The sequence below is a fragment of the Cryptococcus neoformans genome, assembly GCF_000091045.1.
Source record: "Cryptococcus neoformans var. neoformans JEC21 chromosome 10 sequence".
Taxonomy (NCBI): domain Eukaryota; kingdom Fungi; phylum Basidiomycota; class Tremellomycetes; order Tremellales; family Cryptococcaceae; genus Cryptococcus; species Cryptococcus deneoformans.
The window spans coordinates 1,066,797-1,085,720 of NC_006679.1; the positions used below are offsets into that span (position 1 = coordinate 1,066,797).

The window sequence follows — 18,924 nt, forward strand, 5'->3', positions numbered from 1 at the left end:
CAAATGCTCGAGGGAAAAGTTTCATTGGCTGGAAATGTATGGATAAGACTGTGAGTTGTCCAGGAAAGTGTGTCTTTCGGCTGACTGGCTAGCCTTTGCGAGCATTGATCGAGAGGCCAACGCTTAGGCTTTTTTTTCAGTCCATCTGGTACTAAGCTGGGAAATGATGGCAGCAATGGTGCTGATGGCTTAGATGGCGGTATAATGGGGGAAGAGGCCTATGACATGACGGCGCTGGAGGTTTGGGCGGGAGTTGGGCTTCACGAAGATCTGTAAGGCTAAATTCTGACACAGCTCAAACCAATTTTTCCAATAGCAGCACTATACAGTTGACCACGACCTTCTAGTCAAACTGAATACTTGGCATGTATCATCTCATTCAAAATGATAAAACAGCTTATTTATACTGATATGTCTCGCAGAAATGCTGAGCGCCGGCAGAAACAGGGACTCGAATATAATCTTCCTCCCTCGCGCGATCATGTTAGGTTCCTCTACCCTCTTTCGTATGTGATCAATGATCTATCCACAGCAATGAGTGAACTTGTCGACCTCGCTCTTTCTCGTTGGGCTCCATCCTCCCGATCGGCCAATATTTTGGTTCCAAACCATGATTGTTGAACAACCGGAACCCAGGCCCACTTTCCGGAAGAAGCTACTATCGGACCAGATGCCAACAGTCAGAGGCTTTTTTGCATTTCAATGATACTGAAGAGGACAACGATTCGACTTTCCAAAACCCATTTAATCATTTTGAGGAAACTTCTAAGCGTCGCGGATTGAATCCCGACTCATGACCCGTGGAGAAATGGGCATAATTTTCGCCAGGGTTGCCTCCGGTTATTTTATTATGTGGCATGAAGATTGAGAGTCTTTAATGAAGTGGATAACATAATTATGGCAGACGAATCGACAAATGCTGCTCATAACCGACGTTGAGGATCAGCCATCCGTGAATGACTGCGTGGAATGAGATGATAACATAAATGCTAATGCTGCATTACCAGTATGAAGACTCTAAAATTCTAAATTCTACCTACTTACCCAGCTTGATAAGATGCTACTATAACGGCGAAACTCGAGAACGAAGTGAAGACATAAAACAACATTTCTTTAAACTTGGGAATCATTGGCCTTCTCCTGGTGCTGAATCTGGTTGGCAACCTTGTCCAAACCAATCTGGGCAGCAATACGCTCTCGTCGTGCTCGGTCCTCAGCACCAGAAGTGTCGTGGAAGAGCTGGTCGACCTCTTCGAGAGAGAGACCCTTGAGCTCGGGAAGGATGAAGATGGCGTACAAGAAGCCGACAACACAGAAGCACATGAAGACGATGTAAGTCTTGTAGCCAATGCTTTCGATCATGTGAGGGGTAACCATGGCCACGGTGAAGTTCATCTATAATGGTGATTAGCGAGGTTGACAGTGGCAACATACTGAAGAAGGCGTACAATCCAGTTCGCACCGGAAGAGACACTCATACCCTTAGCACGCATGTCGAGAGGGAAGACTTCAGCGGATACAACCCAAGCTAAGGGACCCCAGGTGCAGGCAAAGTTGGCAATGTACCAGTAGATCTGATATGTAACCGTTAGCGGCTGCTCGATTGTCTGCTAGTATCATGCGACTTACAAAGAAGACAGCGGCGTTACCAGCCTTCTTGTTGGTATCGAATTTGTCACCGTAGACGGCAACGATAGCGGCAATAATAGCGTGAGAGATGCCCATGTTAGCTTCGCCCCAGGCAAGGAGAGGCTTTCGACCGAACTATACCAGGCTGTCAGTTACTGCAAATGTGTTGAGAGTCATTGTAAAAAAAAGGGTACACACGTTGTCGACGAAAAGGACGGCAGGGATAGTGAAGACAAACTGGACGATACCGACGATACCAGTGGCCAAAAGACTAATGGTACCACCAGCACCGGCACCACTAAGACCGATCTGTTCGAAGATAGTAGGAGCGTAGTAGATGATAGCGTTGATACCAGTCCATTGTTGCAAAGTCTGGCAACCGGCACCAAGCATGAGTCGGTGAAGTAGGGGCTTGGTAGTGAACAACCTCTTGTATTCGGCCATGGTGACTCGGAAGTTGACGTCCTCCTGGCCGTATCGCTCCTTGGCGGCCTCACGCTCGACAAGACGCTCGGCCTGAAGGGCACGGAACTCGTACTGGACTTCGGGGGCATCCTCGGTAGACTTTCGGAGCATGGCCAAGTTGGTAAGACATTCCTCCTCACGACCTATCAGGATGATGATAAGCGATATGTCGATTGAAAGCAGGAGACAAGCACTTGCCTTTAAGCATGAGCCATCGGGGGGAGAAAGGAAGGAAGCAAGAACCGACACAGAGAACCAGAGCAGGAACGAGCTGGAGACCGAGAGGAATTCGCCAAGCGGCGGTAGTCTGGCCGGCACCGGTACCACCAATGTCTGGTTTACCGCGTTAATTGGTACTGGCACTAGAATCCGACAAAAGTTACTCACAGTTAGTACCGTAGCCGATCCAGTAAGAAATCATGATTCCGAAAGTAATGGCCAATTGTTGAAGAGCGACCAGAGAACCCCGAATACCGGGAGGAGCCAACTCGGCATTGAACATAGGAACAAGCATAGAAAGAGCACCGATACCCATACCTGCGAACCATCGACCAGCTGGACTTAAGTGTGAGCACTGCCGTCATCACTGGGATAACCGCGAAAAGTTTTACTCACCGTAGATGCACGCGACGTTAGAGTTGGCACCGGTTTGAATGGCAGTACCCATCATAAAGACGATACACCAGGCGGAAATGGAGAACTGAGTGAACATGTTAGCGGTGGGAAAGGAAGGAAGGAAGGAAAGAAAAGAAAAGACGCAATCGCTCACCTTTCGGGAAAACCTGTCAGCCAGAGGACCAGCCATGAGAGCACCGAGGAAAGCACCAAGTTCGAGAATAGAGGTCAAGAGACCCTTGGTGTCAGTGTTGTCCAACTGCAGACGGAAGAATTAGGAGATGCAGTGTGAAAGAAATTGGCGAGAACTTACAGTAGCCATGTATCGCTGCTCAAAACTGTACATGACTTGGACTTGACCGAAAACACCCTGTAATGTAGAATGTGAGCAGATGGCAGGTGATCGAGGAATGGTTAACATACCTGGTTGTAACCATATAGCACACCGCCGATAGAAGCGAAACAGGCCAAACCAAGAGCTCGGCCGTTATTGAAGAGACCCCGCCAACCTCCATTTTGGTTTTGAGTGAGGAGAGCATCAAAGTCACCACCAGCAGCAGCACCACCGCCCATTGTTGTTGTTTTTTGTGTTGTGACTGGTGTGTGCGTATAGAATGTATTCTCCAGCTAGATTTCTTGAGACGATGTAAATTATTGTTATGTGGTTGGAAGATTGAGTGGCAATATAATATATATATATATATAACTCGTTGAAGGAGGTCGGGAAGAGATTCGCCCTCGAGTCTTTCTTATTATCATGGAGGACAGCCGAGAGGGCCGGATGTGATTGTGTCACCCGGAGAGCATCTCGAATTGTGTTGACAGACGCCTGCTCAGGCTTCCACGTACCTTCGTCATGCCCCCATTATCCTTAGTTAATCGACCCATGGAGAGAGAGCAGTTGGTTTGTTTGGGTATTTGGTAATGACTTCGATTATATTTTGTGCGGTAATACTCCGCAATGTGGAGGCAGCTATCAGCGCCATGTGGTGCCCTATATTTATTGAAACATTATTAGTATCCTTTTACTCATTTGGAAGGTGGGATAATTGACCACAGACTTCCCGCAGTAGAAGGCTCCTTGTTTTCCCTGAGTTTTCACTGCCCCGCCCCCTTTGCCCCTCTTTGAACTCCGCCTCGAAACACATCGAGCCCCTCATCCCTCTTCTGTCCTTACAGGCCAATGCCCTTTTTGCGCCGTGGATATTCGTGGACTTGGCTTAGTTAGTCATTCACCGTTTAGTCAATAGCTGAAATTGATGCGGTGTTGAATTTCCGTATTTTAGGGAGGCGTGGTTACGGTGACGTAGTTTTACAAAATCGCGCCAAAGGACAGTGTTCTAATCTTTCCATCAGGAACAGAAGCTGGTCGGCAAAGATTACAACATACAGATTATGCTTTCATTTCCATCTCCCGCGTCGGGCCCACCGATCCTTTTTCTCCTTGACACGAACAAATCGGATGCCTCTCCCTCCACATTCTTTGAATGATATACGTGTCGTTTGTAAATCATCAAAGAGCAACGTGTACATTAATAGACCGCCGGGTACACACACACAGCAGATACATACGTGTTGCAGGATGAGATAATCACATCCGACCAATATGAATAGATCATAGTACGTAGCAAGTATCCGGAAACCAAACTGTCGAAGAATAGCATATCAAATCATGCGGAAAAAGTTCGTATCAATCAATCCTCGATCGTGGCCGTGCGTGTTGCCTTAACTGTTGCCGAGTATGTTGCCGGGTATGTTGCCGAATTTTTGCACGGTTTCCCGAAAGTTTCCCTTCAGGTATCGTCGATTGTGTGCGGCAATTGTGGACCGAGGCCGCCGGCAACTTGGCCTCCTGAACTGAGTCGAATTATAGTAGACACACCCTCTATCCTCTTATCGGCTTATTACACTTCAGGGTGAACATTGAGACCATGATGATGACAATTACAATCTTATGGCGGCCGATGCTACCGATTCTCATCCATCGTCATAAAAAGGTTACTTGTTGAGCTTTTTTGGCTGCTCACCTCTTTCTACGGTATTATTTTTACTACCGATTACAACATGGGATGAGAAAAAAAAAAACAGCAGATACGTGTATGTACGCCATATTTCATTCAATTTTGTTTGAAAATGGTCGAAAAAGGCCAAATTCACAGCGCCCTACTCACATCCGGACCCTTGTAGGTAAGCGCGTATAGACTTCCTTTTAAGCCACACCTTGCTTGACCAGTCGAGCAATACTCCTTCCCTGCTTCGTTCCCACCTTTTCCCCCTGTGCTGATCCACCACCGTCCGGTTCAGCACCTTATCTGACACTTTTCTTTTGGACGCAGATATTTAAAGTGAAAGGGGCAATCGGCAAGTGGAAACGAATGAGGGGAAAGGTAAGTTGCTATACCATGTCGGACGAATGAAAGAAGCGGGTGCGCAAGTTAAAACCATCTACACCAAATTCTCACGGATGGTCCCACATCTTGTTCTACTGTTTTTGTTTTTTTGGATGGATCCATGGAAAGCGCAAGAACGACTATTGATGGGATAGGTCTTTTATTTCTCTGCCAGTATTTGCTCTCGTTGGCCGTTCCAGACTTCCAGCTCTCCTTATCAATCCTTCAGAACTGGTTTCTAACGTTGAATGTAATTGTTGGCGTCCGGATGAAAGAATTCAGGCGGGCGGAACGGAAAGCAAGACGGGATGTCAGGGTAAATGAGACTGGCAAAACGAAAGTGGCAGGAAGGAGTGGAGAGCTGTTGATAAGTTACAAGCAATGATTAACGACGCTACAGTAGATGATAGTCGTAAAACTCACCAACAGTACAAGATCAGGGAAAGAACGCAATCCCCGATCGACCGGTATCTCATCCCGCAAGCAATGCTGAGCTTTCAAAACCTCATCCACAGTTTCCCTCAGGGCGATCATAACACACACTTACAAAAGTGATACAGCAAAAAAGATGATTAAAATTGATGGGGTGTGCACAGCCGAAGACCTCGTCCAATGCTTCGGAGCTTCGCCCATATCCGTTTCGATTCGCTGTGAAAAAAAGGCGGCTGGGAAAAAGTAGTCGGTGACCTAAGTGGGGATACGATATCAACACGGATAGCGACTGCGTGCACGCCACTTCTACCCACTTCAATCTCTATATGCAGGAATCCGCATCCTATGTTTTTGACGTTTTTCATCAACTGCACCCATGTGTTCTCTGAGATAGTATTCGCAGTGGTACACAGTCGGATGACCAGCCAGATGGGCACGTGTCGCCCACAAGTGCGGAACAACACTCAGTTCGTCAAAGCTCACATCGAAATGTCTATGTTTAGATCCAGCTCTTCATCCCATATCCTTGACAGCACTGGATACGGAGACGTACCGTTCATCCAATGCGGGTGGTTTGTTGCCTTGAAGGGCAGAGGTAAAATCAGATGCAGACGGTACGCTGTGTTGTAGAGGAGGGGTAAAGTCGGATGCAGACCGGAGGGTCGCACGGACGTCTTGGAGGGTATTGCATGACACATCTCTGCTAGTTTGGCTTGACAGGCGATAAGAAAGTGGAGTGTTTGGCGGATGGATGCGTGAGAGCGGTGAAAGCCGTTGGGAGATTGAGAACGAGAAGCGCCAGGCGGAGCATAGAAACAGCAGAACTGGGCCGACTTACTTTACTTTCGCGATTCGTCACCCAACGACTCTCTTCAACCTTTCTTTTGCCTCTTGTGTCAAACCTCTCTGTCCTTTATCCGCTTGCTCTCGTGCTCTACCAGGAATACCCTCCTTATTTGACCTTGACTCACCGCCCAGCCAACAGTATGCCTCGTGAACCGCAAGCCACCGAACGTCAACCACCCCCTGCTCCCGAACATCGTGCTCAGCGTATCGGGGACCTGCTTGAACGCGAGTATATGCCGACGAGCGCTAGGTGGGAAAAAGGTCTTACGAGGGCCTTTTCAACGCCCTGTGCTATGATGCAACCAGAGAGGACGAATATAGAACACGGATGCTCCATTTGTTCTCCATCGAATATTGTTGGGCACGCGAATCTGGCTTTCTTATGCCAGTATCACCCTTAAGTCGGAGGACATGGGCTATTTGAAGAGCCGCGGTATGTCAATGCCATTTTCGGACACGGACACAAGTAAGATAATAAATCAGTTGATGCCCTCCAAGGCGAGAACAGACAACGGTAGGTCCAGAATCTTTTGAAACCGGTCGTCTCTGACATACCTTTTCTAGCAACCGAGGAGAGTGAGTAGTCTTATATTCTTCCAGAATTTTGCGGCATCGTTTTTGCGCTGACTTGATTATCCTATCACCTAAAGTCCCCTTTCATAGTCGACCAAGATCGCTTACGGCCGGTATCCGAATTCCCGATATCGCGATAGTTTTCTCTTATAAACATCCGGAAGCCGATGCGGAGGGCCCGGAATCCAAATCAACAGAAGAAGAAGAAGAAGAAGAAGAAGCAATTCATTCGCAATCCATTTGGCTTGCCGCCGAATTCAAGATCTAAATTCCCGAACACCTTTCCCTTCCACTCCACTGTCCTTCCATTCCCATCCATAATCGATTCTGTTGTTGTCCTACTCTCTATCCGCTCGCCATTCGCCCGTTTCCGAGCTGATCCCTTCCCCTTCCATCCCCATCTAGCGACTTTCTCTCCTATTCTCGGAGTCTGTCTTGTAGCCTGCATGCGATAAGATACCCTTGGCTCCAAGAACCCACCATCGAGCATGGAGCATCGAGAGGTAGGTGTTGGTGTGCAGGGTATACACTGTGAACGGAGGGGGATTTGCAGGTAAGTCCATACTTATCCTCCTAGCAAGATGAACGGAAGCCCTCTACGCGAAGGCTGAAGACTTCAAGAAGCTCGTCGCTAAGTATGGTATGACCCGTCTCGTTCTCCAGCCTCAACCAGTTTGACGGATATCCCCAGGGCTCTAAGTGTGCCGAGTGGGTCTGGCGAAAGGCTAAAAAGTAGTTGCTCTCTGTTCCGAGCTCGGTGTCGAGCAGCTCCAAGTACGTAATATCTTTCGGTCCGCAAGATATTGCGTGTTGACCAGTTAGTGTACTTTAGGTTGGATCTAACGATTATGCCGAGGCCAACGCGCCTGAAGAAAAGACTGCCGAGGACATACGTTGGCTCGCTGAGTTCATTGCGAAGCAGAATCCTCCTGTGAAGATTGCTTACGAGCCTTGGTGTTTCTCCAAGCGAGTCATCGACTGGGAGCACACCTGGAAGATTGTCCAGCTCGGTGTAAGTCCTGCTGTTTTTCCTCCACTTCATTTAACGCCTAAGGGAGTGGCGGAGGAAAAGTTGGAAGCAGCTTATACGTAAGTTGGACGTTTAACAAGTAAGAGCGGAGGGAAAGAACGGAAGTATTTGTACTGTACAGTACTCATAGAGTATACATCAACCTAATAAAATAGAACACGAAACTGATTTAATCACATTAACCCTACATACCGCCTCGCTACAGTTATCATAATTGCGCGAGTGCCCAAGCCTTAGACCGGACGCCGTAGTAAATCAAGTTGTTTCCTCTCTAGACTCGAAATTGCCTTCGTCCTCACCTTTCTAGGAGTACATCTCCACGTAGCTGCCTGTCCCATACATCCTTCGTCCCATGTGTCAAGTGTCCTCACAGTTTATTATCAAATATCGAAGTATTGACATGAACTGGGCGCACCCAGGTTGTCACCGGATCCTCACAGCCAACGGGGCCCCTCGGGGAATGACGTCACCATCATATCTCGGTCCTTTTTTACCTTCAGAACAGCCGCAAAACAAGCCGCCGCAAAGCAGCCGGACCGAAGACATAGGCGTCTCCGGGTTCGTGGGAGTCCAAAAATATGCACTATCTCGGTCGATGCACTATCTCGGTCCTTTTTTTATCTTCAGAACAGCAGCAAAACGAGCCGCAAACAAGCTGCCAAACAAGCGGCGCAAAACAATCCGCAAAACAGCCGACCGAAGACGTAAACTTTTGAACCGTTCGTCCGCGGGGTTCGCGGGGCCCGCAAAAAATATGCGCCATATTGATGGACAACCGTTGCGTCATCAGTGCAATCGACCAGCAACGTCCAAGATTATTGAAGATTGTCTTGTTATCTTCGGCCAGACGGTCTCATCAGAGTAAGATTCTGGTCAAGAATAGTATATAACTCAGGAAGATAGAAGAACGGAACGTTTCTGCATGCTAATAAAGAACAACTATTCGCCTCCCACTTAATAAACATTCAACTTTCGATCAACTAACTATATTCAATTAACAAGCTCCGCCTAAACGTTTATGAGCGCAACTAACATTGAGGATCGTGATAATAGCTTTCTGGAAAACAAGGCTATTGATCACATTGAGGAAATTGAAAATGTCAAAGGCTCTCAAGAACCGCCTAATCTCCCTGGCTTTGGTGGTCATTTGATAGTGAGTTTATATTTATATTTATATTTCACATGGACGTGTAAAACAGGTGTTAACACCTGTTCCCTAGGATGAAAACCTTGTGCGTGTAGAAGGTGAAGATAAAGTAACATGGTATCTTTGCTTTTTAGTTGCTGCCGTATGTGCATCATCCCGTATTTTTAGTATAAAGTGGCATTAATTGATTCCTAATAGTCGGCAATCGCTGGCTTCCTATTCGGCTATGACACTGGTGTCGTTGGTGTCGCATTGCCTTTGGTGGGAACCGACCTCGGTGGCAGCGCACTCAACTCTTCACAGCAAGAAATTATCACTGCAGGTACCACCATCGGGGCTATCTTTGGTTCTGCTATCCTTGGTGGATGGGGTGATCGCCTTGGACGAAAGATGGCAATCTTGATTTCTGACGTCTTGTAAGTTATCTTTTCGACAGTGTTGTACACTCCCACTTACCTTCTTTATAAAGCTTTACCCTCGGTGCCGTGATCATTGCATGCAGTTACTCTGTCCCGCAAATCATTGTCGGTCGAATTGTCCTTGGTGTTGGAGTCGGTGGCGCATCTGTCATTGCTCCTCTTTTCATCGCTGAGACAGCGCCTACCGCTGTGCGTGGTCGATGTATTGGTATCAAGTGAGCTTTATAGGTATTATATATGGGTGGACTTCAGCTGACGCTGGAGCATAGTGCCTTCTTTATTCCCTTCGGTCAGGTGGTCGCCGACGCAATCGGTGCAGGTGTACAGAACCTGCATAATGGGTGGCGATTACTTTGTAAATATGCATCATACACCTATTTACTGGTCCGCTAACGCATCACCAGTTGCTTTGGGCGTTGTCCCTTCCGTTCTTCAACTGCTTCTCTTCCACTATCTTCCTGAGTCACCACGTATCCTTATCCTCAGGGGGGATACCGACGGTGCTCGTACCGTCTTCCAGCATATCTACCCTACTGCTACTCCTGAAATGATCGACTACAAGTTCCGCGTCGCTCAAGAGTACGTCACTGCCACAACCGCGCTTCAGTCTGATACCACTTTCTGGGAAAGAGTGAAGAAAGTATGGAAGACTGGATCTTACCGGCGATCTATCACTTGTGTCAGTGTTATTCAAGCCGCCTGTCAACTCTCTGGTTTCAACACCCTTCTCTATTATGCAGGCACTCTCTTCGGTCTCCTTGGTCTGTCCAATCCAGCCCTGGGTGGTCTTATCCCTGCCAGTACCAACGCGGTTTTTGTATTAATTGGAATGTCTCTTGTTGACAAAGTCGGAAGACGAGGGTTAATGTTATTTGGTGTGCCAATAATGGTATATATATTTTTTTTCATCTACTCTGATGCGTGTTTTCAATGACTAACTCACATCCCTTCAGCTTCTTGGTCTTGTGTGGAACATCGTTGCTTTCTATTGTGAGTGGTACTATTTCGATTGACCTACCATCATCTCTAACCGTCATGCGAAGACATGTGCAAGCCGACAGGCGGATTCCTCGACACTTCTTACTCCTATGACACGACAAACGTCAGTGTTGTTATTGGTGGTATCGTCTTGTTCGTCCTCGGTTACGGTCTCAGCTACAGTCATATCGCTTGGTACCAGGCTGAATATTTGGCCCTCGAAGTACGGTCCATGGGTTGTGGTGTCGCCACCACTGCCAATTGGATTGCCAACCTCGTTGTCTCCGTCTCCTATCTTTCGGAGCTCGAAACGATGACACCCTCTGGTACCTACGGTTTCTATCTCGGTCTCAGTGTGATCGGCTTTGTGTTCGTCGTGTTCTGCTTCCCAGAAGCCAGTAAGTACTCTTAATATGCTAGCTTTTATCTTTTTTGGCCGAATACTGATGGCCTCACCTTCCCATCGATAGAAGAACTGTCCATCGACGAGACGTCCATTTTATTTGAGAACGACTGGGGAGTTAAGCGATCTATTCAGATGCGCAAAGAGCGACGTGAGACTCAAAAACGATTCCATGATGCCGAACTCGCCGAAGCTGCCACAGCTCACATTGAAGCTCGTCAGCAAAAGTCGACTTCGGTCAGTCCTGCCGAGCTCTCCAAGTTTATGGCGGGTTTGAAGGGTGGCAAAAGAAAACCTTCTGTCTCGGTTTAAGCCGCAGCTTGAGGACGTCCAGTGTGACAAGTGAACGTGGGGTCTTGATATGTGCTAGTGTTTTGGCTCTCAAAATGTTCCTAACTGAAGTTCTTGTATTTACATATATATGATCTGTATGCGTGTGATAGATATATATTGAATCTTCTTCTATGATATGCATCAGCAGTTTACGTACGAGCAAGTGTGGGGCTTGGATAAAGTGGTCCTACTGCGTATGTTTGAGACAACAATCATGCTTGGGCATCGGTACCATTCGATAGCTATGCAACGTAGGAGTGTGTACATACCAACGTATGGAGTAACATGAGATGTACGTAGACGTTTCCCGTATATGGAGCGGAAGGAACAAACAAAAAAAGTGTTGGAAGTGGAGGGTATCCGCCCTACGCACCCCTAAATTCGGCGATAGCCCGGCGTGCCTGTCTTTCTCTTTTGTTCTTCGTACCTTTCTATTCTCTTGTTCTTCGGCATTATTGCCCATATTCCTTATTGTTCTTCGGCACGATGTACGCTCAGAGCTCTTGTACTGCCTAATATATATATCAAGATCCCTACATCATACATCATGCATCATTACTTCTTTTCTTGATCATACGATCGGATTCGCTCTCATTTACAAAGATGGAGACACTGATAACGATGATATGTTACGTAAGGTTTTATAAGAAGGAGCCCTCGGCTGGAGCCGAAAGTCACCGAGGCCAGGAGATGGATATCTTCCCATCTAAATATTAAAATTATTTATCATACCACTTCCCGTTGAGAATCTTATTCTCATACGCCCATCTTATTTACACACAGACACGTACAACGGCACCATTCACTCTCAACTGGGGTATCATCTCTACTTGTGACATCTCCACTACCTTCGCCCACGACCTTGTCGTCGACCCGGCCTGCCATAACATTAAGAATGTCAACCACCCAAGATCGCCGCTGTCGGCTCCTGCTCCGTCTATTCCGCTCAATCGTTCCTTGACAAGCTCAATGAAAGCTGCGAGGGGAAATCATGGGCTTGGGGACTGAGGAATGGTGTTCCCGGTAGTGCCAAACCGAGGGGCACTTACGAGGAAATATACAACGATCCTGTACGCAATCTGGGATCATCTTAAATGCTATGATAAGGCGTATTGACGTACTGCTCTCACAAGTAGGATGTTACAGCCGTCTACGTAGGCACCCCACATGTCCTCCACCACCGTAACGCAAAAGGCGTTCTGTTGGCTGGTACACACGTCCTCGAGAAGCCTGCTTATTTCGAAGTCGAAGCGTTGGACGAGTTGATCAAGATTGCTAAGGAAAACAAAATCTTTATGGAGTGAGTCATTTGTTTGTCTCCTTCTCCTTTTACTCTCTTCCATCTTTTCCTTTGTAAGCATGTATGCTGATGAGCAACGTCGCAGAACTGTGTGGACTCGATTCCAACCCACCGCCTACGTCGTTGAAGAAGTCATCAAGTCCGGTATTCTCGGTAAACCCAAGCGTTTTTTTGCCGATTTCTCCATGGGCTGGGACATAGGCGGTACGCTCTCTTATCGCTGTCTAACAATCCATAATCATTACTAATTTGATACCATATCAGTTTCGGCCGACACCAGCCAAATGGTCAACCCAGCTCTCGGCGGTGGCTCGCTCCTTGATATGTCTGCCTACCCATCTGTCTGGACCATGCTCCTCGTCCACGGCCACCCTCTCAACGCCGATAAACCCCAAGGTGGTCTTCACCCATCAAACTATTTACCCTCGTTCTGGAGTAGATATCAATTCGAGGTGATTGGTGGAGTGGAAGGGGCTTTGCCAGGGAATGTTGATGCCGATTTGGATAATGCCGGACAGAAGAATTTGGCCGCGGTTTTGCAGTGTGAGGAAGGAGATTTGGTTGTTGCCTGTACGTTCCATCTCTCGCTCCCTCATTTATTCCCTTTTCCCTCGCGCTGACTTAATCCTTCTCCCTCCCCTTTCTTCCCATATAGACCCCGCTTTCCAATTCGAGACATTCTAATCCATCCCCGAACCCTTCCGCTTTCCCGGCCCCAAAGGACCATCACTTCCATCATTCACCACCATCCTCTTCATGATGGGAACAATGGGATGTCATACGAAGCAGACGAGGTTGCGAGGTGTATTAGGGATGTGAAGATTGAGAGTGAGAGGATGCCATGGGAGGAGAGCAAGGTGGGGCAGGGGTGGATTGATAAGGTGAGGAAGGAATGGCCGAGCGAGACTGCCAAGTTGGCGAGGACTGCTGGGCAATAGAGTAGGAAGCGGCAAGTGACAAGTGACGCAAGGTCCTTGTGAGATATATCAAAAGCAGAAGGCGAAAGCGAATATGCAGACATCAATGTTTACTGCCCCATCATCTAGGCTGTATATATGTTGTGACTTCCAGCTTTCAAATCATTGATTGCTTCGGCTTGATAAATCGATTAACAAAGAATGGCTTGTAACTTGTCTCGGAAACAAGTCTGACTTGTAACTTGAATCCAATCTTTTTTTCTACCTTCTCCTGCGCCTAATCAACATTTACAACAAGGCAGGCAAGACATGAAGTGACAAAAAGAAGATAAACAAAAGAAGGAAGGATAACTACGAAGTAATAATGTGATGGCGCAAAACGAATAACGAGTTACGTCGTATTACCATCTTGACTCCTTGTCGCCGCGTCTTTCTACAGTACGTACGTACAATGTAGCACGCATGGAGGCGATATGTATGACTACTATTCGGCTATGATGTGAGGCCGTATCCATGCGAGACCACAATTCGGAACACGCCTTCTCTGGCTCTTCCCTTTGTCACTGTACACACTCTCCAGAATTCAGTATCCATCGTGGGGAATATGGCAACAGCCAGTGGCTGCTCTCGTGGACTGATCTGCTTGCCATTAAACATCTATAACTGTAATTGTATCTACTCTTAGGATCGTCTTGGACATGTGATTGTATGGCATACAAGTAACATATCTTTACAAGATGATGCCTATTCCAACTCCCAATATATACAACAGAAACCATATATACAACAGAAACCAATATGTACAACAAAAACCGCTATCCCCTCCTCTTCGTCCACCCACTCAACAGCCGAAGCTGTCCCTTCATCCCCGGGCCAACAAGACGCCCATCTGGTCCCGAGTGACCAGCTTCACCCGCACCCCGAGCATCGTTAGGCGGTCCTTAAAGGCCGCCAACGTAAGCTCGCCCGACTCTGGGTCGATATCTTCAAGGTCGATATCGACAGGGTCGGGCTTGTTGACTATTGGGGGGGGATCATCGCAGAGATCGTCAAGGATAAGACCTGCCTTATTGGAGCCAAAGGACGTGTCAAACGACGAGTCCAACTGTCCAGAGGAGTCACTGTCGACGGAGGAGGGAGCCCTAGAGCATCTGGCACCTACAGTAGATTCGTAAGCGTAACTTAGGGGGTTATAGAGGTTGCATTTTTCGTTGTTTAATTTATTGGGTTGTCGTGTGTGTTACCCGAATGAAAGAAACTACTTAAATAAACAACATTTAAAGAAAAAAGAAAAAATAATCCAACCTCCTCTTCCTCACAAGACCAGCGTCCTCGCCCTCGCCTTTACTAACTCGACACCGATCCTTTTCTCCATCTTCTCGAACCCCCCCACCGGCATCGCCTCTTAGGGGGTTATAGAGGTTGCATTTTTCGTTGTTTAATTTATTGGGTTGTCGTGTGTGTTACCCGAATGAAAGAAACTACTTAAATAAACAACATTTAAAGAAAAAAGAAAAAATAATCCAACCTCCTCTTCCTCACAAGACCAGCGTCCTCGCCCTCGCCTTTACTAACTCGACACCGATCCTTTTCTCCATCTTCTCGAACCCCCCCACCGGCATCGCCTCCCTCCAGTCCTTCCAATCGTCTGCTGTGCTCCTGCTCATCAAGCCACCAGTGGAAAGGATGATTGGTTTAAAAACCCCACCAGTGACCTTCGGAGCGTTCTTAGAGACGACCTGACCCACCTTGTCGAGCCAGTTCACGCACCGGTCCAAGCAGAATTCGGCCAGTTTGCTGTTGGGGGTGCTGGGGGTGGCTGTGCTCCTCGCGTCTCGGTCCCCGAGGGAGTAAACCTTCAGGTCGTAGTCAGTGAAGGCCAGAGCGCTAGGGTTAGGGGGTTATAGAGGTTGCATTTTTCGTTGTTTAATTTATTGGGTTGTCGTGTGGGTTGCCCGAATTAAAGAAACTACTTAAATAAACAACTTTTTAAAGAAAAGAAAAAATAATCCAACCTCCTCTTCCTCACAAGACCAGCGTCCTAGCCCTCGCCTTTACTAACTCGACACCAATCCGTTTCTCCATTTTCTCGAACCCCCCCACCGGCATCGCCTCCCTCCACTCCTTCCATTCGTCTGCTGTGCTCCTGCTCATCAGGCCACCAGTGGAAAGGATGATCGGTTTAAAGACCCCACCAGTGACTTTCGGAGCGTTCTTCGAGACGACCTGACCCACCTTGTCGAGCCAGTTCACGCACCGGTCCAAGCAGAATTCGGCCAGTTTGCTGTTGGGGGTGCTGGGGGTGGCTGTGCTCCTCGCGTCTCGGTCCCCGAGGGAGTAAACCTTCAGGTCGTAGTCAGTGAAGGCCAGCGCGCTGGAACCTCTGACCCGAAGGTCGTTTCTCCTTTGTCCCGACAGCGTGTGGGGCTCAATCTCAACCGTGGCACCTTGGATTTGTTTGAGGTGTTGATAGATGACGCGGTTGATGGCATTGTGCCGGCGCTGGGTCCAGGGGTTGCGGGCGCGGCAAAGCTCGTCGTGACCCAAAGGTGAGTCCGACCCACAGAAGCGACAGACAGGTATCGAGGAGCCGACCAGGGTGCGGTCGTGGAGACCCGAGGCAATCTCGACGTTGGAAAGGCGCAGGGGCTGAAGGTAAGGGATGACTGATAACCAACTTCGGCCGAGTCTGGAGGCATTCTCGGTGAGTCGCTTGCGTTCAGTGTCGCCGAGATTATGTAGGATGGCTTCCTGTTGCGATTCCCAGAGTTCTGCGCATCGAGTTCGTTGGGGGACCGGAGTTGGAGGTTCCTCAGGCGAAGAAAGGAGACCTAGGTTATCGAGGAGAGTGTCGGAGGCCTCGGCTGCCGAGCGGTAAGCAAGGGGGGCTACATCTTTGAAGGAAAGTAGACCTAGTCCGCCCAGTCGCGCTGGTAGCTTCGTCAACGATCTCCCGAGAGCCTCCTCTTCCGCTGTATCCTCTCGCTGCCTCATCCTCATCCTTTTCACCTCCTCCCATAGCATCGTGTCCAGCCTCTCCCATAGGTCTACAAGGTCGTCCGAGCGCAGGCTTCTCTGCAGGTGTCGTAGATTTTGCTGAATGCAGAAGCGTAATAGAAGGAGCGCGTGTTGATGTGGAAGATCCTTGAGCTTGCCCACCTTTGCCATTTCCTTCCGAATCCTGCCTTCCAGAAACTCCGCTCGCTTCTCCTTACCTCCTACCATCGTCCCTAGCATCTTGAAGCCATCCTGCCTGATCTCATCGAAGCTGATTAACTTGCATTTCTTTTCGTTGAGCTTGATGATGTGCTGCTTGTCGGCGAGGAATTGGGTAGTTTTGCTGAGGACTTGCGAGTCGTTTGAGAAGAGGTAGATGTCATCGAGATAAGCGAGCGCTTGCGTAGACGGACCTAGCGATTGACTGAGGGCATTCAAGGTTGGTCGGAGGGTGATTGAGAAGAAGAGAGGGCCAAAGGGGTCACCCTGTCGAACACCTTGAGAGGATTGAAGGATTTTGTCGCCACACACAAGGTCGGACGAGTCGCCATAGGCCCATTTGCAAGTCCTCCAAAGCGTCGGCGCATGGGTCTTGACAGCAGCTGCCATCTCGGCCCTATCTACACGGTTGAAAGCGTTAGAAGCATCGAGCGAGGCTAAAAAGGAGAACTCAGCGCCGGCAGAACCCTCCAAGACTCTCTCTGTCAGCCTCACGATCGGCTCTACACCACCGATTGACTTGACCCCGAGCTGGAACGGGAGGAGGAAGTCGGGTTGGAAATGCGAGATGATGAGAGCTTTCGCACATAGCCGATAGATAAGTTCACCAACAGCGATAGGTCGGATAGAGCCATCGTCCTTCTTCAAGGGGATGAGACGGGATGTGCGAAGCATTGAGCGACCAGGGGCGGTGTTGTTGGCGATGGCGGCGCAGAGGAGTTGGAGAAACTGCTTGACTGGCTCCCTTTTGGCGGCCGTCTTCAAGAGAGGGACCGACCAGCCACTAACGCCAGGTGCTGTGTCGGGCTTGAAGGAGTCGAGGGCCTTTTGGATGGTGTCGATGTCGGGAGCTTTACCAGGAGTTGGACCAACTGCATTGCCGAATGGACAAGACGGCCCTTTGGGGTGCTTGGCGATGAGCTGGTCGATGACCCCTTGATCGAGTTCGGCTACTGAAGCATCCTCCTCCAACACCCTCTCTGCCGCACCTAGGCGCCCATTCTCAATGAGTTTGATGACTTGTTTGGTGGTGTCTGGACGAATATTGCTGGGAGGACGACGAGCGGGTGGCTGTTCTGGCCAGGGGATATGCGGGAACTGCTGAAGGAAGGTTGACGGCCTGAGGGGCTGTTCTGGAGCGAGTGCCTGGGTGAGGCCGACCTTTGGAAGGGCGAGGAATGCCAGCAGTGTAGAATCCGAGGGCTGTGCAATGTAGGCAAGAGCACAACGCTCGGCGGCGTCCATGAAGTCGGTAACTAGGTTGTTGGGCAGAGGCTTGCTCCGAACAGGCAGGTGCGCAAGGAACAGGAATCTTTCGTTAGCACACTCTTGGGACGGAAGTAAGGAAGGCAACGTCCCAGGGGAAGGCCCCAGCGTTGAGCTCACCGCGTTCTCGAGCCCTGCTGGGGCAGTTGGGTTGGTATGACTACTCTCCTCCTCCCCACGATGCTCCTCCTCCGGCGCTGTCATGTTTTGCTCCCTAACTCGCGTGCTACCTTCCTCGGCAGATCTCGGAACGGATTCCGGAGTTCTCCGGGTCCCTTCCAGCGTGTCAACAGTCTCGGCAACAACCTGAGCGACCTCCAGCACCTCCTCGGCTTCAGACAATGGTTCGAGACCGGCAAGGGTTAGGGGTTATAGAGGTTGCATTTTTCGTTGTTTAATTTATTGGGTTGTCGTGTGGGTTGCCCGAATTAAAGAAACTACTTAAATAAACAACTTTTTAAAGAAAAGAAAAAATAATCCAACCTCCTCTTCCTCACAAGACCTTAGGGTTAGGGTGTTAGGGGGTTAGGGGGTTAGGGAGCACTGCCACCGACTGTCGGGCAGCCCAACCACCGTTCACCAGCTCTGACTATGGTGCTTTCAAAAAATCGGTGGACGGTTATAATTATTAGGCTACTTACTATTATAAACCACAAAAAAGTGGAACGCGCGATGCGAGTGGACAAGGGAAAATAAACGAGGGCCAGGCTTGTTGTTGCTGGCGTTGTGCTCGAGATAAGAAGCAAGGCCGGGACATTAGTACTTATGGAGGGGGACTAAAAAAAGGCGGGACACGCGAAGTGTTAATTGGGTTACTAAAAGTGTCTCCATTCGTGGATGAGTACGTAGTTAAGTGACTGAATGATTGCGATCGCTTTTTCTTTCCAAGGGTTAGGGGGTTAGGGGGTTAGGGGGTTAGGGTTAGGGGGTTAGGGGGTTAGGGGGTTAGGGGGTTAGGGGGTTAC

General features: G+C 48.8%; 5 protein-coding genes across 5 annotated transcripts; 3 read left to right on the top strand and 2 right to left on the bottom strand.

The window, feature by feature from the left end:
- Nucleotides 1-964: 964 nt before the first annotated feature.
- CNJ03400 (hexose transport-related protein, putative) lies at nucleotides 965-3,961 on the bottom strand. Its single transcript, XM_024658006.1, has 11 exons — nucleotides 3,764-3,961; nucleotides 3,133-3,703; nucleotides 3,023-3,079; nucleotides 2,864-2,968; nucleotides 2,710-2,794; nucleotides 2,482-2,649; nucleotides 2,293-2,427; nucleotides 1,828-2,237; nucleotides 1,630-1,764; nucleotides 1,449-1,574; nucleotides 965-1,395 (listed from the first exon to the last, which is right to left on the bottom strand). Exons 2-11 carry the CDS (start codon nucleotides 3,280-3,282, stop codon nucleotides 1,114-1,116), a joined length of 1,653 nt encoding a protein of 550 aa, XP_024513636.1. The 5' UTR covers nucleotides 3,283-3,703; nucleotides 3,764-3,961; the 3' UTR covers nucleotides 965-1,113.
- A 2,423-nt stretch (nucleotides 3,962-6,384) lies between these two features.
- CNJ03410 (expressed protein) lies at nucleotides 6,385-8,133 on the top strand. Its single transcript, XM_024658007.1, has 4 exons — nucleotides 6,385-6,891; nucleotides 6,942-6,953; nucleotides 7,028-7,724; nucleotides 7,773-8,133. The coding sequence occupies exon 3, from the start codon at nucleotides 7,118-7,120 to the stop codon at nucleotides 7,403-7,405; it is 288 nt and encodes a 95-aa protein (XP_024513637.1). The 5' UTR covers nucleotides 6,385-6,891; nucleotides 6,942-6,953; nucleotides 7,028-7,117; the 3' UTR covers nucleotides 7,406-7,724; nucleotides 7,773-8,133.
- A 452-nt stretch (nucleotides 8,134-8,585) lies between these two features.
- CNJ03420 (myo-inositol transporter 1, putative) lies at nucleotides 8,586-11,385 on the top strand. The gene is made up of 9 exons (XM_024658008.1): nucleotides 8,586-9,133; nucleotides 9,201-9,269; nucleotides 9,326-9,543; nucleotides 9,597-9,761; nucleotides 9,816-9,901; nucleotides 9,951-10,435; nucleotides 10,500-10,536; nucleotides 10,590-10,922; nucleotides 10,995-11,385. The coding sequence occupies exons 1-9, from the start codon at nucleotides 8,999-9,001 to the stop codon at nucleotides 11,237-11,239; spliced, it is 1,773 nt and encodes a 590-aa protein (XP_024513638.1). The 5' UTR covers nucleotides 8,586-8,998; the 3' UTR covers nucleotides 11,240-11,385.
- A 615-nt stretch (nucleotides 11,386-12,000) lies between these two features.
- Nucleotides 12,001-13,776, top strand: CNJ03430 (conserved hypothetical protein). Its single transcript, XM_024658009.1, has 5 exons — nucleotides 12,001-12,330; nucleotides 12,397-12,560; nucleotides 12,646-12,764; nucleotides 12,825-13,130; nucleotides 13,216-13,776. The coding sequence occupies exons 2-5, from the start codon at nucleotides 12,556-12,558 to the stop codon at nucleotides 13,242-13,244; spliced, it is 459 nt and encodes a 152-aa protein (XP_024513639.1). The 5' UTR covers nucleotides 12,001-12,330; nucleotides 12,397-12,555; the 3' UTR covers nucleotides 13,245-13,776.
- A 1,239-nt stretch (nucleotides 13,777-15,015) lies between these two features.
- On the bottom strand, nucleotides 15,016-18,208 carry CNJ03440 (hypothetical protein; the record flags this gene model as incomplete). The annotated part of the gene is made up of 2 exons (XM_567423.1): nucleotides 15,540-18,208; nucleotides 15,016-15,364 (listed from the first exon to the last, which is right to left on the bottom strand). The coding sequence occupies exons 1-2, from the start codon at nucleotides 18,161-18,163 to the stop codon at nucleotides 15,016-15,018; spliced, it is 2,973 nt and encodes a 990-aa protein (XP_567423.1). The 5' UTR covers nucleotides 18,164-18,208.
- Nucleotides 18,209-18,924: the final 716 nt, after the last annotated feature.